The following is a 21,758-nucleotide window of genomic DNA, read 5'->3' as shown; positions in this document are numbered from 1 at the left end:
GGTATTATGGGCCATTAGCCTAGTAATCACCTATGAACCTATGGAGGGAATTGAGCAGTGATGAGGTTGAAGAGGAATGATGTTCTAATCTGGTGAAGCACATTTGCAGAGCCAGGAGTTGAGTAAATGATACTTTGGCTGTACGACTTTAGTGAGCAGTCGAATGATGTTAGCAAGCAGTCATGCCTTACTGATAGGGGAATGGAGTTGCAGGTTTTTGACACCTGATGGAAGTAGAGTGAACAGCCTGCAGAGTTATTAGGTTTTGATATCTGTATGAGGTCTTTGTCCGAAGGCATGCATATTTAGTCATGCACAGTGTGGGGGAATGATGATGTCATCTGAAGGATTTTACCATCTACTAAGTATGTGGCCTGACAACTTATTGAATGGAACCTCTTTCGGTTTATGTAGCACAAGCCACTGTCCCTAGATGGGACATTTATAATCATGTTGGTGTATTCAGTGGCCTGAATATGCGTGGTACGTGCTCTGCCTCTTAGAACATGTCCACAGCTACAAGGCAGTCTGCTAATGTTGATGGGAATTTTATGCATTTCCTAACCTCACAAACCAAATGAAGCCAGGAACTTGTCCAGGATTTTTTTCATCTTACCTTTAAGCATCTATTGCAAGACCACCAGTTATTGTAAAGCCCACATTCTGCCTCTCAGTAGTCATCTTGGGATTAGTGCTTCTGTTGTCTCCTGGTGAGAGAAGGACTGCAGTTACATTATTTCCTGGAGACTGCTGATCACCAGAAAGCTTAATAACTGCTTTATAGGTGACAGCTTAGAATCTGTGCTTATATTCTGATCCTGGTGAGAGTAGGAGCAGAGTGCATTGATTCCTGACTCTTTCTGGTTGGAGAGTGAGTGTCTGTGCTTAACATACCTGATTGGTCTGGTTGCTATTCGAGGCATCTACCAGAAAAAGGCTACAAGCCTGCAGACCCTTGCATCATCTGGGACAAAACTGTTTATCACCAAACAGACTGTGGCCTGCTTCTCTTCTTGGGATTGGTGCTAAAACTAGTTAGTTTTAGCTAGAACTAGCCAGTTTTTTAGTTTCAGTACTCAAAACTGTTGCCTTGTGCTCAGCACTTGCTCAGAACTCGTTGTAAGCACTAAATAAACTAGAAATTACTACAGCACTTGACTTTCCTCACTTGTCAAGAGGAAAACAGTTCTTAGTACTTAAATTAATAAGCACCTATCCAGGCATGTCCATGGGTCAACTTCCGGTGTTTTCTTCTGTCCACCTGATGAATCTGGGCATCTTGGGGCAATGTAGCATTTGCCTCATGTACACTAACAACCCTCTCCTCCTACCACCCAACACTACAACCTGTGAGAGATGCACTTGTATAGCCAAACTGGAAGCCAAGCTCTCTCCAGCCAAGACTGGACTAGACAGTCAAGAAGAGAAGGTTAACACGTGCACCACACCACACTCAGCACATAGTCCTTCAAAAACTACACTACCAAAACCCACACATAGAAACACAAAGCACACACCCACATTAACGGAGGCTCTCAATAAAAATCAGCCCAAGCAACAGAGACCTCCCACGCTGAAATGCAGACAACGACCACCCTGCAACACTACCCAAATGACACACAGCCCATAAAATCAGTCTGTCACTCAATCTCAGCCCATAAGACAAAACAATGTACCCAACACACTAGTCATAGGTGACTATATAGTCAGGCACACTGATGTCCCACTCACCAGGCTAAACAAGGAGAAAGTTACTGTCAGCTGCCTGTCAGGTTCCAGGATCCACCACATAACGCACACACTCAGGTCACTCCACAACAAGTACAAATACAACTCTGTCATTGTCCATGTTGGTGTGAATGACCTGAGATGTACCTCCCTGGACTACATGAAAAGAGACATGGAGGAGCTCTCAGATCTTGTAGCCCAGGTAGGTATGACCCTAGCCCTGAGTAGCATCCTGACATCACCCAGAATGATACCACAGCACAAGGACAAAATGATTGACTTCAACAATTGGCTAAGCTTCGGTTGTCATTCTAAGGGGATCCCGTATCTGTCTGCCTGGGATGACATAGTCGCCAGACCACAATGCTTTGCCAGAGATGGCCTGCACCTGTCACCTCTGGGTTTCCAGATACTGGCTAAGGCTCTTGCCACCCCTATAGTGCCTTTTTTAGGCAAGGTTCAAATGCTAAATTCACCTCCATAACTGGTACAAGCAAGCAAACTCTGAGGGTAATGCTACTCAATGCTAGAAGTCTAAACCTCAAAATGCACTCGCTCAAGGCACTCCTTAAAATGGAGAACATCAACATCTGTACAATGACCTGGTTCAAGGCTCCAGAAAGCACCCTTGCATTACCAGGCTATAACTCATACCACACCTTTTGGCCACCTAACCTGGACCGAAACACTAAAGGCGGAGGCGTGTCCATGTTCATTAAGGATATCCATACCTCCAGGCTAGATGCACAACATAATGCATCCAAAATTATCCAAGTGCACCTAACACTGAGCAAGACTGCAATCCAGGTTGTAGCTTGTTACAGATCCCCCACATGCCCCAAGATTCCCACTCTGCATTTCTTAAGATACTGGAAAATATTAAGGTGCAACCCAATACCTTAATAATGGGCAATTTCAACTACCCCATCATCAGCTGAGAAAACTATCATGTACCAACTCATTCGCTCAACGTTTTCTGGAATTCATAAATTCCAACACCTTGGACCAGCTTGTCCACAATCCCACCAGGGGCAGCAATATCTTGGACCTGGTCATTACCAATATGGGTAACCAGTGTTCCACGCCAGAAGTCAACTCCTCGCTGGTCAGATCTGACCACAAGCTAATCACCCTAGGCATCCATATCCCACCCCCACCCCCATTAAGGAAACCACTATCAAAAACTACTCCGAAGCCAACTTCATGCTTCTTAAGACAGAAGTGGCAAACTTCACGACACCCATGCAGACAGAAAATAGAGGTACGACTGCTGAATCTTACACAAATGCACTGTATAAGCACATACACGAGTGTATGGATCATGCCATCCCCAACAGAACCAAGATGCTATCCTCCAAAAAAAGGAAGCCAATCTGGTAGTCCCCTGCCATAAACAAACTCTACAACATAACATTGAGTGAAATCTCAAGCTTGGAAGAACTCCCTGGTCAGCCTCAGCAAGAAGCTGAGATCCCTCATGAAATCCTCCAAAGCCAGTTATGAAAATAAAATTGCCACTGATTCTAAAGACAACCACAAAGCATTCTATAGCTATGTCAAGAATCGCAATGGCAACACTCAGATCTGCTCTGAGCTACAGCACAATGGCACTAAATATACAGAACCAACTGATATTGCCAACATTCTGGCATATAGGTTCAGTGCTAACTTTACCCCCCTCTCACCCTACAAAAGGTCCAACTTAACACTGAAAGAGTGAAAAGCCCCTGTAATCATGGATGAACAAGTAAAGACTGCACTCTCCAAGCCAAGAACACAGCATCCATGGGACCAAACAACATCCCAGGCTGCATACTGCATGAACTACAGAATGACCTGGCACCCCACCTAAGTACCATGTTCAATCATAGCCTCACTGAGGCTATGTGCCTATTGAATGGCGCACAGCGACGGCTATCCCACTCCTCAAAGGGGGTGCCACCATGGACCCTGGGAACTACCGCCCCATTAGTCTGACGAGCCTAGTCTGCAAGGCCACGGAACATATCATCATGGAGCTTATAAACAAAGACATAGGTAACCTCCAAACCCTGGACCCCACTCAGTTTGGGTTTGTAAAAGGCAGATCATGTCTACTAAACCTGATTGACTTCTTTGAACCAGTCACTAGAGCCATAGACGAGGGCAAGGTAGGGCACACAGCATATCTTGACCTCGCCAAAGCTCTTGATACCATCCCCCACTCTGGAATTATAGATAAACTCACTAAACTGGGCATAAATCCCTATGTCACAAGATGGGTGGCCAACTGACTCACTGACAGAACCCACACAGTAAAAGTAGCCGACTCCAAGACTGACCACACCAGTGACAAGTGGAGTACCACAGGGTTCGGTCCTGGGTCCTCGCCTGTTTGGCATCTACTTCTCTGAAGTGAAGGCCAACACAAGAGGTCTTTGGCTAACAAAGTTTGCAGATGACCGAAAACTGGGAGCCATAATAGTATCACCTAATGATGTAGACATTCTACAAAAGGGCCTCACAGAGACAGATGCTTGGTGTCAAAGTCATGACCTCAAGTCAATGCCAAGAAGTGCACTGTCATCCATTTTGGGAAAAACTCACTACCCATGAACTACCACATAGGCAGTAGCTCACTAAACACTGAAAGTGTGATAATAGACCTCGGGACACAGGTGAACAGTAGTATCTCCTTTGATAACCACATCACCGCAGTAGTCAGAAAATCCTTCTAAGTGGCACACCTCATCACAAAAGGGCTTTCCTTTAGAAAAAAGGAGGTCATTGTCCATCTCTACTCATCCCTCATCAGACCCATTATAGAGTACAATGCCAAGTTTGGCATATATCTCACAAGACACCTACAACAATTGGAAAGGCCACTGAAATACCTCACTAAGAGGATTACCAGCCACAAACAGATGCCATATGCAGACCGTCTCAATAAACTCCAGCTCTACTCTGTCGCATATCGCCTACTCAGAGGTGATCTCTACCTAACATACAAAGCTATGTCAAACCCAGAGCTGTTGGACATGCTACACTTAAAGAAATCCCAATCTCTCCAAACCACACACTCCAGGGACCTAACCCTTGTCACCACAATAAACAGAACATGCTGGAGGGATAGATTCCTGTCCCAGGGACTTCCCATGCTCTGGAACAAACTACCCATTCATGTCAAGCAAAGCTCCTCATTGACCCTCTTTAAGAAAAATCTTGATGACTGGATGGGAAATAGAAAATTCTCCCCGGGGATCACTTCTGCAGCACTGCTTGACAGGGGCACCTGAAAATAATTTTCTTGGGTGGCGAAAGCCAGGGATCCTTTTTGGCTAGGCTTATATAGGCCCCAGGGCTGATAGCCTAGTACATACCTATGAACCTATGAACCTATGCTAGAGATGGTAGTTTGGTGCACCCTTACTTGTATTATTATTGGGGTACTAGAATGCCCCAGATGCAAATATGCCTACTAATGGGTAGATGAATTTGTCATGCAGTGGGATGGGTGGATGAAGTGGTTGCATAAAAAATTACACACAGGTCACACACAGCTAATAACAGTTCTCTGTCCAATCAGTACCTGTTACTAGCCTTCTTGTTAGACAGTGGGCTCAACAGAAGCCATTGGCTACAGCTAGCCAGTTACTTCTTTGCTGCAGAGTACAATAGGTGGTATTTTCTCCCCAACCATCTATATACTTGTCTGTAGTAATTGTTATTCATTTTGCTTCTTAAAAAAACATGTCAAAGACAGTCTGATGCAAATCTGCCTCATACTTTTTTACTTATACTTTACAAAGCTGCAGCAATGTACAAGCACGTTTATGCCACATGATCAAAGAGTGTAAGGTAGGGTACATGAAAAATATTGTGAGCTGTTGACAGCTGCATTGAAGTAAATCGGTGACTGAATTTAAGCCAGGATAATTGCCACAAATGGTTGCAATGGTGGGATGAGCCTGGAAGGCTGGTGACAGATTTAACAATTCGGATATATGAAGGCTGCAGTTTAATGAGCAGTGCTGAGGAAAGGTGATAGTGTGCCCATGGAAGAGGCTTGATCATAAGTAAGTGCTGTCTACAGAGACTAAGGAACGGTCACTTACGAAGGGCTTGACTTGATACAGCTCTCCAAGCTTTTAATTCAGTTTAAGGACCGTGTTTGTTGTGTATAGGTGAAATTTTGTTTGTTATGTATAGGTGGAATTTTAACTGGCTGCGTGTAGTGATTCCATTTGTTTTCACTGAAGTTACAGATTCCAGTGGGATACTATTTGCTGCTCAAATTTTGAAACTGGAGGCTTCAGTAGCAGTGGGTAAAAACATAATTTTACTTTATCTTGGCTTTGTGGCATAAAGGGATAAAGTCCTGACTGTGACCCAGATTACCAGATTTCAACAGCAACGTGATTGGCAGGTGGGAGATGGTGGAGAGTGAGTTACTGTTGCCAGCTCACCTATGCTGGTGGGAAGGGGAAGGCACTGGAGGTCTAGTTGAGTGTCTGCAATTTGCAAGCATAGCTCTCAACTGTCCAGATTTTCTCAGTCATATCTTTGGTCTGTTCCTCGTTAAATTTGTAGTTTTCTGGCAAATTACTAAGGATTGAAGTCACTAAATCAAGACATGCATTTGAGTTTCAGACTTAATATCCTTCAGAAAATGTATGCAAACACAAATCCTGTTATTCTACCTAGTTTATAGGAACAATATTTAAAATCAGAAGAAAGAAGTTAATTTTATAATCAGTTTGTTATAAATTACTTTAGATATATAGATGATTTGATATTTATTTGTAAAGGTGGTAGAAATAAAGTAACAAATTTTATTGATTATTTGAATAACAGTAGATTTTTGATCAAATGTGATGGCTTGCAAGAAGGAAATAGAGTGAATTACTTAGATCTGACGCTGGAAGGGAGAAGTGAAGGTAATATTATAACTCGAATATATAGAAAATTCTAAAAAATAAATAAAATTCGACAAGCCCAGTCATATATTTTATGCTAATAGTTGTCATCCTGTACATACAGTACAATCACTTTCATATGGTGAAATTTTAAGAATTAAGAGGCTATTTACAGATATAGAAGAGTCTAAAAAACAAGCCATTCAAGTTAGCGATATGTTCATTAAAAGAGGCTACTCAGAACAATTGGTTCTAGAGAGCTATAATAAAGTGTTTGGGCAGAAAATAATGAGATATAATATTAGATATAGAAATGAATTGAGGACTAATAACGAAAAAGAATGGGATTTGGAACAAACTTCAGTCTTTGTATCGAAATACACAATCTTTTCAAGTGAATTGCAGAAAATGCTAGGTGGCTTCTGGAATATAATAAAGAGAGACACTCCTTCACTGAAGAATTTACAACTTAAATTTTCCTATAAAATAGGAAGGACCCTTAAAAATTTCTTGGAACATAGTATCTATAAGAGACCAAATGAAGTAATAAAAAATCTAAGTTTGGATATAGGTACTAAACCGTGTGGTAAATGTTCAATATGTCAATATATAACTAAAACTTTTGAAGAAATAAATGGTAAAAAATTTCAGATGAAAGGCAGTTTTACATGTAAAAGTGTAGGTGTGATCTATGCTACCAGATGTGAATGCAATAAATTTTATGTGGGAGAAACGAAAAGAAGTTTAGCTGAAAATGTTAAGGAACACATAAGAGATATAAAAAATAATAAAATGGTTAGTAGTCCTCTGGGAGAACATACTAATGTTGAACATGGAGGGGTTACAGTGTTGGAACAAATTAACTTTAATTATGCAAGTGAAAACAGGGTAAATATCTTTTGATAAGGAAAGAATCTATCTTTATTTTAAATACAATACTTTACAACCTATTGGTTTAAATAGGGAATGCAATTGGAAGAGCTTTAATAATGCTCATTTATTACTGTTTTTAACTTTTGCTATTCAAGTTTAGTATGTGAAATGTTGCTTTTATTGATTGGAATACTAATGAATTATTTAAGTAATTGAATAATTGGTACTGTATATAAATGTTAGCTTTAGTTGAATTCATTACTCTGTAAAGGCTGTTTGGCCGAGGCTCTACGAGGTTATAGTGTGAGGATATATTGATTTCTGTGCTGATACAGTTATATGTAATTGTCATAATACCAACTGCTATTTCAGATTGTTGGTTTACTAATTTGTGGATCTTCTTTACTGATGCTGCTAATCAACTTCTGTAGTCGCTGAATAAACTACACTCTTTTTATTCCAAGAAGTGGAGTTCCCAGCATTTTGTGGTCTTTATAACTTGGTATCTTGATGGTTCGTGAATATTTAAAATCTGTCCCTATTTTTGGGCCTTTGTCCCCACATTATTTTAGGCTTTGTCCAGATTACTTACACTAAGAGGTTGAGAGGTTTGTTTGCAAGCATACTTCTCAACTGTCCAGATTTTCATAGACTGTCCAGATTTTTGCCTCTTATTTTTAGTTTGTTCCTCATAAAAATATGTGGTTTTCTGGCAAATCATGAAGTATTGTAGTCAATAAATAATACTAAACAATGACCGTCATTTGAGTTTCGGACTTCATATCCTTTAGAAAATGTATAATAATGCAAAATCTGTCATTCTAACAACTTCCTAAGTTTATAGGAGTAATATTTTAAATCTGCCCCTATTTTTGGGCCTTTGTCCCTCCACTATTTCTGGCTTTGTCCAGAATTCTTGTGTTGAGAGGTTGAGAGGTATGTTTGGAACTGAAGGCTTCCCAGTGACAAAGATCAGCCAGGAAATGGGATGTGGGCTTGATGCTTCCAAACTATTGATGATATCTCTGACTATGTATGTGTAGGAAAACACATGTAGGCATAAGCATAGGAGGACCTCTTGGTGACATGGATGCATATTGAGGTGGGGGTGGGGGGTAGTGTTGACAGAAATACATCCTAGCTGCTCAAGTTGCAAGGGCTTCATTCTTTGCCCAGAAAGCCAGGAGGGGTGACAACACTGATAGCTGGCTTAGGGTAAAGATTGCTGGTGATAGCAGTCCTCCCCTTTGGGTCCCTTGGGTTGCTAATGTAGACAGTCTATTTAGAGGTGGATCTGCAGAAGGCTAATGGTCCTTCAAAGACTGTGGCACAAAACAGCCTTCATGCCTGCCTGGAGGACCTTCCTCTGGTTGTCTGTTGTCCATATTAGCAACTACGTTGCCACTGATAGGGAATAAATGGACCAAGACTAATAGGAGAGGGGCTGGGTTTGACAGGTGGGGATGCAAAAGGTGACATTAAATAAATATATATATAGCATTACCTGTATAAACAGAAAGATGAAGGCCATAAATTTACTTCCAGAAATGTGGAATGGTGTATTAATATTTTTTCTTAGAGATGTTCTTAATTATTTATTGTTTGTGTTATTTATGTTTTTGTAGTTTTCTATGTTTCTCCCCAGTCTTGTCCAAGTACAGAGAGGAGTGATATGGTGCCCGGAGTTGTTAAGGTTTTTTTGTTTGTTTTGTTTTTTTTTCTGCGACATAAGAGAAAGAACATAAAACTATAATTATCAGGATTAGGACTAGTTTCATTTTTGTAGAAATTGAACTGTTTGATAATGGTAAGTAAAAAGGATGGTTTTGGCTAGAGTACATAATTACAAATATTTCTGTAGTGTAAAAATAAACTGTAGTTAAGTATAAAGGCTGCACATTCTCTTCAAATGTATAGCCTTTAACTGTAATATATGACAATTAAGAAAAAAGTTCTGTTACACTACAGTGGTAACTGGCAAATTAAAATCCAACTTAAAATAAGGTCACAGCAGTTAAGACTTTATTTTACGGTAGATGTTAATTTTATCTGCCACCACACTCCTTAAAGCAGCAAAGTAAGGAAAATGGAGTAAGTTGAATATACTTTGAAGGCTTAGTAGTTGCTTCACCTGGTTAGGGGGTCTTGAAAACCTTCTGTAAGTATGCATGTATGCATGTTTGTGTCTTAGAGTATTGGTCAAAGAGCTTGTCAAAATAAGTCAGTTGTAACATCCTTTAAAAATAATTTTGTTGCCCTGCATTCGTTGTATAATCAAAATGCTGCTATTACTGTACTGAAAAAAAAAGAGAGAATGGATTTTGTATTAAGTGCAACTGTTGGCCTCATAGTGTTATTTTGTAGGTGTACAGTTACATAGCTTCCTAGTAAGAAGGCTTGTTTTCATTAAAAATAAAAAGTTCTCATGGTCTTTTTTTGTTTAAAATTGTTGTTTCTTGGAAGCTTTGTGTACATGTGCAGATTTGATGTGTCACATAAGGATATTTGATAGAACAAATTAGTCAATAACATCCTTTAAAAACAATTTTGTTGTCCTGTATTTATTGTTCAACCAAATGCTTGTTATTGTGCTACTGAAAAGCAATAGCAAATGTATAAGTCGTAAATGTTTGCCTCACAGCTGTGCTGTTAACTTTCTAATGAGAAGGTTTTACGTCATTCATACTATGAAGGTTTCTTCTTGGAAGGTTTGTAGGCATTTGCCCAATAGTGTCTCGCTGTATCAGGGCACTATCAGAACAAATCCATTTAACATGCTTTAAACATGATTTTATTGTCCTACATTCACTGTGCAACTGAAAGCTTTTTTACTTTGGTATTGAAAAGCAAAAGGGAATGTGTTTGGAACAGGTACATCTGCTCACCAGTCATTTCAGTATGAGTATAAGGTAGAAGTAATGGAAAATCAGATTAAATGAAGCAAAAGTAGGTAACCCACTTAAGTTCATAGGTTCATAGGTTCATAGGTATTCACCAATTACCCCCCACCCCACCCCCGCTGGCTCTTAGCTGAGTATACTCACAGGTTCATAGGTTGGTACTAGGCTATCGGCCCTAGGGCATATACAAGCCTAGCCAAACAGTTCCCCAGATATTTCTTCCCACAATATTTACTTTCCTGGACCCCTGTCTAGCAGGGCGACTGACATGATCCCCGGGGTGAATTTCCCATCTCCCATCCAATCGTCAAGGTTCCTTTTGAAGAGGGCCAAGGAGGTGCTCTGCTTGACATGTATGGGCAGTCTATTCCAGAGTATTGGTAGTTTCTGGATCAGGAACCTATCCCACAAGCATGTTTTGTTCATTGTGATGACAAGGTTTAGATCCCTGGAGCGTGTGGCTCTGAGGGATTGGGATTTCTTTAAGTGGAGCATGTCCAACAGCTCAGGGTTTGACATGGCCTTGTATGTTAAGCAGAGATCGCTTCTTAGTAGACGATATGCCACAGAGTATAGCTGGAGTTTTTTTAGACGGTCAGCATAGGGCATCTGCTTTAGGCCTCTGATTCTTTTAGTGAGGTATTTCTGCGGCCTTTCCAGCTGTTGCAGATGTCTTGTGAGGTACATACCAAATGGGGCGTTGTACTCTATAATGGGTCTAATGAGGGGTGAGTACAGTGGGACAATGACCTCTTTTTTCTGGATGAAAAGCCCTTAGTGATGAGGTGTGCCACATAGAAGGATTTCCTGACTGTTATGGCGATGTGGTTATCGAAGGTGAGACCACTGTCCACCTGTGTCCCTAAGTCTCTCATCACACTTTCAGTGTTTAGTGTACTGCCACCTATGTGGTAATTCATGGGTACATGTTTTTTCCCTAAGGGGATAACTATACTTTTCTTGGCATTAAGCTTAAGCCCATGGCTCTGGCACCAAGCATCTGTTCCTGTAAGGCCTTTTTGTAGAATATCCACATCATTTGGGGATTCAATAATAGCTTCATCTGCGAACTTTGTTAGCCAGAGTCCCTTAGTGTTGGCCTGTACTTCAGAGAAGTAGATGCCAAACAAGAGTGCCCAATATATATATATATATATATATATATATATATATATATATATATATATATATATATATATATATATATATATATATATATACACATACAGAAAAGCAGCTAAAACACACTAAAACAAGTCAGATGCAGTGCAACCTAGAGCACTTACTGAATCTCATGTAGTCCTCGAGGTCATTTGAGTTCAAGACCCATGGTTTAGACTTACCACATTGGAGTGTGACTTCATTTACAAAGAATATAAATAGTAATAGCCCTAAAGATAAGACCTGTGGATGCCATAGATGATTTTGGAGTATGATAAAACTTTGTCCCATCTAACAATCTGAACTATATTAACCTGTTTATGGGCTGAGAGGTTAGGCTATTTTGCTCAAGATGGCAGATTTGATGGCTGAATTATAGTGTCAAAGGCTTTACACAGGTCTAAGGTGACTAAACCTACCAGACTGCCTCAGTTAAGTTGCTAATACAGATGGTCATTTCAATAAAGCTATTTATGTACTGTGTCCCTGACAAAAATACATTGTTAGCCCAGTAGTTTGCTAGCTTCCTGGTAGGTCATAAACGGTATATGAAAGTAGCACTTGATAAATGTATTTTTACAGCAGCTTTGATATGACAGTAATATAAATTGTGCTATGTTCTTTATTTTTAAATTGCATTCTTCATTTGTAATATAACTTGGTTATCTCAGTCATTTTACATGCCCTGACTAATGAATTCACTGTATATTATAACTTTCCCAAACTCACACATACAAATACACATGATTTGAATAATGGTCTGAGTATTTCTAATTCACTTACAGAAAATTAGCAAACCAGCCTTCTGGATTCATACTTTTCTTATTTTTTTTTTCTGCAGAGATTCCAAGGAATGATACCTGTCCAGAACTACCAGAGATTCAAAATGGTTGGAAGATGACATCCCATCCAGACCTGATCCATGGCACTATTGTGACATACCAGTGTTATCCTGGATATGACCTCGTAGGCACAGAGCTGCTTATGTGTCAGTGGGACTTAAGTTGGAGTGCAGATGTTCCTACATGTGAAAAAAGTAAGAAAAGCCCAAGCAATTTCCTACTGTTGTGTGATGAATGCATCTGTTAGGGAGCGGGATGGGACTAGCACTGAAAGAAGAGGGAAGGTCCTGAAGATAAAGGAAGCCAGACTTCCGCCTGAGTTACAATGACTTGTGCCAGCCAGCTGTCAGCAGTGTATAAAACAGATAATAAGAGTTGGGAATGCACAGCGAACATCTAAAGTGACTAACAGTGGTCTACAAAGGGGTGCACTGCTTGAATCATGGGAGAAATAAGTTACAGATTGTACCTTGCCCTGTGCAACCCTAGACCTTCTCTAGTGTGGGTTTGTGGTACAAAAACAGTCCTCACTCCAGAGAAGCCGCCTACTAGAGTTAGTGTGAGGTTGTCCAGTTGTAATGAGCAAAAAATGTAAATTTCCTTCATACATAGTAATTCTTCAACGAAAAACATGAGCTCAGACAGAAACTGGGAGGGATTGTATAGTAGCTGAACCTATCAGTTTACTCCTGGGATGTCAGCTGTATACTGCATTGTAGAAGTAAGGAAAAAATGTAGCCATCGTCTGCCAGTGTGTCCATTCAGATTTTGGAAAGGGTTGCAGTGGTGCAGCAAATGAGGTAGAGGGAATAATAATAAATCCAAGCAAAATCCAAAGGATAAAAAAAATGCACAAGAATTCCATTTTACCCAAGCTTTGCTCTACAAAGAGGGGGGTTATACTACTATTGTAATCGAAGCAATGATCCTTCTAGGCAAGTACAAAGGTAAATCTGTAAAGTAAAGGAAAGAAACGAAGAAACTTCCCTATTCCTTTACACACAATTCCACAAGAAACTGAACTAAGGAACACGTGTTCAATAATCTGAGTGAACTCTGACCTTTGCATGCAAAGAATTAAAATAAACCAGAATATGTCTCTTCATTTGCACAGTTATTTTTGTTTACTTTTGTTTTATTGTAATACAGATTTGGTGAAGCTGCAGTATGTTACTAAACAGAGGCAAACGTTTTAAATTGATTATGCTTACTCATTCCCACTTCCCAAAGACAGGAAGGAAATGTTGTGTGTGGTCCCAGTGACACAGAGTGTTAAACGTAAATTCTGTTCCCCTACAGAGGATGAAAGTAAATCCATTATTAATTTAAAATTGTCCAACTGATTTAGAACAGCAGTGCTCATAACAGAGGCACGATACAGCATCTGCCCTTACACAAAGGAATGCAGGCTTTTTGCCAAAAACAATTACTTAATTTGCAACACACATCCAGGTTTGGTCACAGCTGCCACTAAGCACACGTCTCATCATTCTGACACAGCTGTCATTTGGATTCTGAAATGCTACATTGTTCCCAAGAGGGGGACTCTTACTTGTAATTCTGCACACGGGAGAGCTTGCTTAGTGTACAGCATTTTCAAGGAGGACAAAGAAGGGAGAGTCAAAAGCTAGAACCTCCACTTTCTTAAGTCATGCTTTTAAGCAACAGTCTTGCATCCCTGGTGAAGGGCAAGCTGTATATAACTTTAGCAAAATGACAGTGATATGGTTGGAAAAAATCTGTAGCTAATCTGTTTTAGAACTCTGCTTGAAAACTAATATTATACTATCACACCATCTATTGCACACACATATATACTAGAGGTAAATCTAGCATGCATGCCCTAGAGTTTATTTATAGTTTTATCTTGCATTTCTGAAGATTAGGTGGCACAGGTTTGAATTCCACAAAAAACAGATATGTGAAGATGTGTACAATGGAATCCTGTGCGAGCCATTTGCTCTCGTCATTATGCTAGGTTATAATTGGCTACAAGTCTTAACTTTCTGGGCTGTACTCATTTATTTTATTTTTATTGGGTTAGTCCCACTCAGCACAGGCTATTTTCAGAGGAGACCTAAAGTGGTATTCATTCCGAATGGTGATAATTTCCCAGTGTCACCTAACAAATTCCCCTACTCTTTTTCTAACGCAATTATGTCTAAGTGCACATAAATAAGATGCCATAATGTGCTTCTCCTCGTTTTGACAAGGACCATAGGAACTTTCACGCCCAGCTACCCCCCAACTCACGCAGGTAGAACCTTAGTTTAATTCTATATTCAAAGTATGGTACCTCATAAGTGCAGCACCCCTCTTATGCTACACTACAGTGTCAGTACTAGAACACAAGTCCAAGTAGCTGGTATGGGAGTGCACCCCACAACCATCTCATCTTTCTGGTAGCTCGGCCAAAAATTATATAGCTGTTATTACTCTGTCAGTTTTGAGGTTATAAATCTATCAAATGTTTCCCTCATATTGTATGATATTACATTATGTATCATACCAAATCATATGGGTTTGTGTGATTATTTCTAGAGTAAGGGGTACCTTCACTCACTAGCTTTGATATAAAAACAAATTATATGGATTTGTATGATTTCTAGAATAAGAAGTGCATCAATTACACGTGTGTGTGTGTGTGTGTGTGTGTGTGTGTGTGTGTGTGTGTGTGTGTGTGTGTGTGTGTGTGTCTGTGTATGCCTCACTCACACGCCATTCAATGATCACAACATCTCAATAAATTAAACTTCACCAGCATTTTGTCAGTAAGATCTCTGCCAGACCAATTGCATTCAAACACTGGAATGATTCTTTTCAGTCGTTATTATTGCTTGTTCATACTGTTCTCCCTAATATTTCCCTTTTATATTGGCTGAATTCCCCCATTCCCCATCTCCATTAGGGAAGCTAGTCTCTAGTTGCTGAATGTCAGGCTGCCCCATGGTACTCAGGTCATTAACTGAAGCTGGTTTTCCTTTGTTAGAATCAGAATTATTCCACTATGCCAGTGCGCCCTAATATATTTTGCTCTTTTCTGCTGGCATTTGCTATGGACCAAAATTTATTTGAAGGCATCCTCCACAAACACCAGTCAGGCAGTTTGTCATTCATTCTTGCATATTGCAGATTTTTATAAACAAGTTTTCAGTTTTCATTAATCAACAGAAATCCAGTATTCCACTCAGCTCAGAACTTTCTACAGACCCATAATATATGAGAAATGATGGAATATCATATAGTCTAGAAAACGTAATAACAATAGTTACATAATTTCCAACTCCCCTCCACCACATTTAGATTTAAAAAGTGTTTTTTGCACAACGAGTGCCAACACCTAACATGATGACTTCTTTTTTTTTTGCACTGGAGAGTTGTAAGTTAAGTGAGGGAAGGCATGATTTAGTATTTCTGTGCAGTGAAGGTTCCACACTGGTATCCACTTCTTAAATGAGGTGGGGTGTTGCAAAGCACAATCAAATTACTTAAAATGCATCAAAAAATTAAAATAAGTCACTTATAGATTCATAGGTTCTTGGGTACTTACTGGGTATTGATCCGTGAGGACCTTCAAAAGCCTGGACATGCATTCCCAAGAGATTTTTTTAGCCTTTGTATTACAAATAACTTAAAGCTTTTGTATTTTAGGTATGAATAACCCAGATTTGGACAGAGATTTACATGTTACCCCTATCCATAAGGGACAAAGGTGCTAAACCAAGGATGAACATGTGGTTTCTCATTCATTCATCAAGATTACGTTTGAATAGAATAAAAGTATTTACTTTATATGAAGAAGAAAACTATTCCATAGATGTGTTACTCTCTGTGGTATATATCAATTCCCTCAATATTGTTCTATTTGTGTTGCAGAAGAGATTAAGATCTCCTGAGCTAGGGTTTATGCCACTGTTTGACTTGCAGATGTACAGTAGGTATGAAAGGATGGGATTGGTTGTGGTTCTGTGAGGCAAAGGTAATCTCTCAGTAGCCTTTAAGATACAGGGAAGAGAAACAGGGCTTTGAGACAGTTAGTGCAGCTTTTAGGATTTAGGCCATTTTCTTAGTGAGAAAGCATTGTGGTCATCCAAGTTGTGTCAAGTATTTGGATGCGTACAGACTGAAGGAGGCATTGTACTCAGTGATCAGCCTAATAAGTGAGAAATACAGTGGAATAATCACATCCTCATACCCTTACTAATAAGCTGTGCAAAGTAAAAGAACTTTCTTTCAATAGTGGATACAGGACGATCAAAGGACAACTCATTGTGCACATAGGTTCCCAGATCCGTAACTACAGGATCAGTTTTCAGGGTGTGCTACAGATGTGATAGTTACAGGGGGTGTCATGCTTAACAAAGGATACTATTTTACATTTTTTTGCATTTAGATACATGGTTTTGACTCTAGCTAACTGTTTGGGAAAGTCTCTCTTTGAGGATTTTGGTGTCCTCTGAAGAGATGATGATGGTACCAAGTTTACAGTCATCTGCAAACTTTGTAATCTATAAACCCTTAACATTATCTTTCATCACTGTGAAATAAATGCCAAAGAGGCGTTTCCCGAGGACTGAACTCTGGAGTGTATTGCTAGTGATAGGACTTTTGGAGGAGGAAGAGCCACCCACCATAATTTTCCAGGTTCTGTTAGTGAGCCAGTTTGCTATCCAATGAGTTACACAGGAATTTACATTTAGCTGGGTGAGTTTTTTCAGCTATACCTGAGTGTGAGATGATGTCAAAAACCTTTGTGAGGTCTACATATGCAGTGTATACTGATTTACTCTCATCCATTGCTTCAGTAATTGTCTGAAAGAAGTTGACCGAGTTAAGCTGGCAGGATCTGCCCTTGATAAAACTGAATTGATCGGGGTCAAAAATTATTGACCTATTATTATCTGTGTACATTAACATCCCACCTTTGTTCAGAGGTGGCTGTTGCTGTCCTCCATTCATCCAGCATAAACCCTATTTGGAGATTGATATTAAATAACCTTTGATAAGTCGTGTTTCAGGTTGACCAATAGGCATCATGGTATGTTATCCAGCCCCACACTCTTGCTGTGGGGCTGGATAACATATCATAATCAGTATCAGCAAGAAACTACGATCCCTCATAAAATCATCTAAGGCTAGCTTAGAAAGAAAAATTGCCAAGGATTCCAAAGATAACCACAAAGTGTTCTTTAGCTATGTCAAGAACCTAAGTGGAAATGCTCAGATCTGCTCTGAGTTAGTGCAGAATGGCACAAAATACACTAAACCGACTGATATTGCCAACATTCTGGAAGACAGGTTTAGTGCAAACCTCACCCCCCTCTCACCCCCTAAAGGGCCCATAACCATACCGGAAGAATGTAGAGCCCTGGCAATCACTGACACACAGGTTAAAACAGCCCTATTCAAAGCCAAAAATACAGCTTCAATGGGACCGGACAATGTCCCGGGCTGTGTCTTACACGAGCTCCAAAATGAACTAACCCCTCACCTAAACACTAGAATAGTACAATTCGATAACAGCCACCAAAACACAGCAACCACCTCAGGCTTAGGATAATCCAATTTATTCACCGACTAAGCGCTTTCACCAAATTAATGGCTTCCTCAGAGTCAGTGTAAAAAACAAAATGCACAGCTTATATACATTCAATGCAAAGTGATGATATTGTTAAGGTGTTACACAGAATGTGGGAGTATTGTCTTAGTGATTCCACAAAAGGAGTGTTGGGGGCTAGTCCGAAGATAGTTTACAGCAAAGGTGACAACATCAAGAGCATCATGGAGTGTGAGAAAAAGAGCAGGTTACCTAGGATGTCTAGGTGTGGTTACTGTAGATATTGTAGGTACATAGCTGAAGGCCCATATGTGTGTATCAAGGGGTGGGGGCACACATTGCCATGTCCTGGCAAGTGTAATTGTAACACCATGAACTTGGTCTATGTGGCCTTATGCTCAACATGTGATGCTTTTTACATTGGCATGACAACCCGTAGGTTACGTGAAAGAATTGTGGAACACGTGAGAGCAATTAAAAAGAAGGATTTGCATAATGCACTTTACATTCACAGTGGGAACTGTAAGGATTTCAAGAAGTTTTATTTTTCATCATAGACAGGGTTATGTTTGACGAAGGAGGGGACATTAGTAATAAAGTTGCCTTACTGGAGACGAAGTGGCAGTTGAGGCTTAATGCCACCAGATACCCTGGCATTAATGAATACATCTCCTTGAAACCTGTTTTGAAATTTAGGGCCGCTATTATATAAAAGTATTGGGCACAATTATATAAGTGAAACAATTAATTGTGGAAAAGGAAACAGAATGATTTGATGAAAATATGTATTTTATCAATTTGTATTGCATTTACAGCAAGTATTGTTTAGAAACTGTTAGGAATTTTTAATGTAGTTGAGTTTTTAATTTAAACAACTAAGTAGTATAAGGTATAAGTAAGTATATACATATATTGATCATGAAAGTGTTTTACATATATTTAGTATAGCATAGTTTAATTTATGTTACTTTAAAGTTAGGTATTTACAATGCTAGTTCTTATAAGGACTGGGACAATGTGAGGTGTTGAATTTGGTTGATTGTTTTCAATTAACTTGTTAAATTAATTAATTGATGCTTGAGTATCTTGCATTGAATGTATATAAGCTGTGCATTTTGTTTTTTACACTGACTCTGAGGAAGCCATTAATTTGGTGAAAGCGCTTAGTCGGTGAATAAATTGGATTATCCTAAGCCTGAGGTGGTTGCTGTGTTTTGGTGGCTGTTATCGAATTGTACTATTCTAATTTTTATCCTGTTTTTTGGAACTTTGTTTGTGTCTTTCGAGTATTCGATTCAGCCCCAGCTTGTCAGTTGACGATTTCGGGCGTTATGGAAGTAGTCCTGAAGGAGATCGCTGCAGGAGTCAATAAGTTGCTCCAAATGTATGCTAAGGATCAGGGGCTATTGATACCAGCCCCACAAGCTCTCAAGTTGAGCTTTATACCTTACATTCCCCGGTGGCTTCAGGTTCCAGTTTACCGCCGGGACAGAAATCAGCAGTTCCGGTTTCCTTATCTTTTTCGGATGTGGTGTCCAATCCGGTTGCAAGGTCAAAGTCGGGCCCGAATGGGTCGGGAGCTTCAGCGCGTGAGCCTGGTGTTTGTTTAGTGAGGCGTGATAAGGATGAGATGGCTCGAGAATTGTTGGCATGGTTTGAGGAACCTGATTTCAACGACCGAAGAGACTTTTCAGCAGAGGGACGGAAGTTACCGTTATCGTTGCCACTTAAGGAGCAAATAGCTAAATATGATAGAATGTGTACCAGGTATAAGGCCTTACAGCTGGAAAATCTTTTTTTGGGACGTTGTAAAGAGCTTAAGCAGGTGCCGAAGGGGCTCCGGTTGTGGAAGCACCCTATGGGCATCGAGGCAGGTTCCGACGCTTACAAGGAGCTTATTTCTCTGTTCAACAGAACGGGTCTTGATATGTTGGACATCATAGTGAAAAATAATTCTAACAGGTTAGTTTCTTTACGAGAAGATATTTTAAAGTTGCACAACAATATTTGTTCAGATTTATTGTTTTTTCAATACGAGGCCTATTTTTTGAAAGTTCATAAAAAACTGAGTGACTTTGTGAGTAAGAACAAGGCATTGAAAATTAAGAAATTATCTAGGGACACAGTTGACTATCAGGCCAATACGGCTTATCCGCCAGGTCAAAATAGAATTAAAACCAATGGGGAAGTCAGGGTTCCTTTTGGTCACGAAAGGAACAGGTCCCTATACAATGGCCGTGTTGATTCATTTCACGATGATACACTGACTGAGGGTGTTTTTGGTGAAGTACCTGACCAGGTTTTCGACGAAGTGGATTTTTTGGATCCACCAGTGGGACCTCGCAGGTCCGAGAGACTAATAAGCAAGGCCCAAACGAAGGGGTTTGCGAAGAAACAACAAGACTGGACAGGAGAAGGTCACTTAGGACATTTCTAACAGACAATTATGACTATGTGAGTTGTTGTGTTGATTTGGGATGTGATTTGAATGTTATTTTTAAGGATTGCTCTCATGATATTGTTAGTACTTCTGAATTGCCTGTTCAATCGACAGTATTTAATCCCGAAGAAATTCGGATGGGTATGTCCATTGTTTTGAATGACATAAACGAGGGCTCTGATTCTAACTTTGATTGTAACTTGAACAAAGGGGTGGGGGTGTGTATGGAGGGTTCATGTATCAACAGTCATGACACTCTGAGCCACGATATAGTACTTGATTCTGTAGGATTGATTCAAGTTGAACAAGGAATGTGTAACACTTGTGAAGTTGATAAGAATTGTATCAGTACTGTTAGTACTAACACAAATTCATCTTGTCAAATTCTCCACACGAGAGAATTTTTCATTTATAATTACACAGAAAGGGAAATTAATGATGTTTATTTCCAGCTATTTACTAAGGGTATTAACTTTGTACCATGTTTCAGACCAGATCTAGCAGAAATGTTGATTAATTTGAGGCTTTTTACAAGAAGACTAAATCTAGAAATGTTTTTTCATAACAATCCTAGCAATTTATTGAATACTGAATTGTCTGGTCATACGACACCCACTAGGAAAAGTACCTTTATTCCGCCACCTTTTGCTGAGGTTGTAGCCTTAGAAAAATTTTTGGAGTTTGAATTTAGGAAAGTATGGAGTGATAGCTTTACATGGATTGATAATTTAACATCACAAGAAAGGATGCTCTTAAAAGAGCTGAAGAATTCCAATTCCATTAGGTGTATGAAACCTGACAAGGGTGGTGGGATGGTGTTAATGAATAAATTGGACTACATTGCAGCTATGTTAAACATTTTGGATGACTTTGAAACATATTCAAGGGTTTCGAGGAATGAAATTAATGTAGCCTTCAAAAGGATTGATGCTTTTTTATGGGATGCTTTGTTTCAAGGGGCCATTTCTGAGAAAGAATATGATTTTTTGAGGGTGAAGAACCCAGCCTTACCAAAAATTTTTGGTATTCCCAAGGTCCACAAGGGAGTAGTCAATCTGCAGTTTAGACCCATAGTAGCAGCAAGGGGTTCAAAAACTGAACCCTTGGCCTCCTTTGTGGACTGTATTTGTAAGAACGTGTTTGATGGGGTCCCTCATGTTTTGAGGGACTCATGGCACTGTTTGGAGAGGCTGAGAGAAGTCAAAGAAGATAGTAGTTCATACAGTTTTTTGTCAATTGATGTGGTGAATTTATTTTCTTCTATCCCACACAAGGAGGGCTTGGACATGTTCCGTGAGGGATTGTTGTTGAGTAATAAAGTGGACAAGGACAGGATTAATTTGACTTGTGACCTAATGGAAT

General features: G+C 39.7%; 1 protein-coding gene across 3 annotated transcripts in view; it reads left to right on the top strand.

Moving 5' to 3' along the window:
* SEZ6 (seizure related 6 homolog) overlaps positions 1-21,758 on the top strand; it is a 2,840,429-nt gene that overhangs the window by 2,616,925 nt on the left and 201,746 nt on the right. For all 3 annotated transcript variants that reach the window (XM_044054437.1, XM_044054436.1, XM_044054435.1), the window contains exon 11: positions 12,399-12,593. In XM_044054437.1, coding sequence (XP_043910372.1) covers positions 12,399-12,593 — 195 coding nt within the window. The remainder of the gene's footprint in view (positions 1-12,398; positions 12,594-21,758) is intronic.

The sequence above is a fragment of the Protopterus annectens genome, chromosome 13.part0, assembly GCF_019279795.1.
Source record: "Protopterus annectens isolate FY-2018-M chromosome 13.part0, PAN1.0, whole genome shotgun sequence".
NCBI classification, from domain to species: domain Eukaryota; kingdom Metazoa; phylum Chordata; order Ceratodontiformes; family Protopteridae; genus Protopterus; species Protopterus annectens.
Note: the sequence above shows the minus strand (reverse complement) of the source record. Positions and strands in the feature narration are given on the sequence as shown.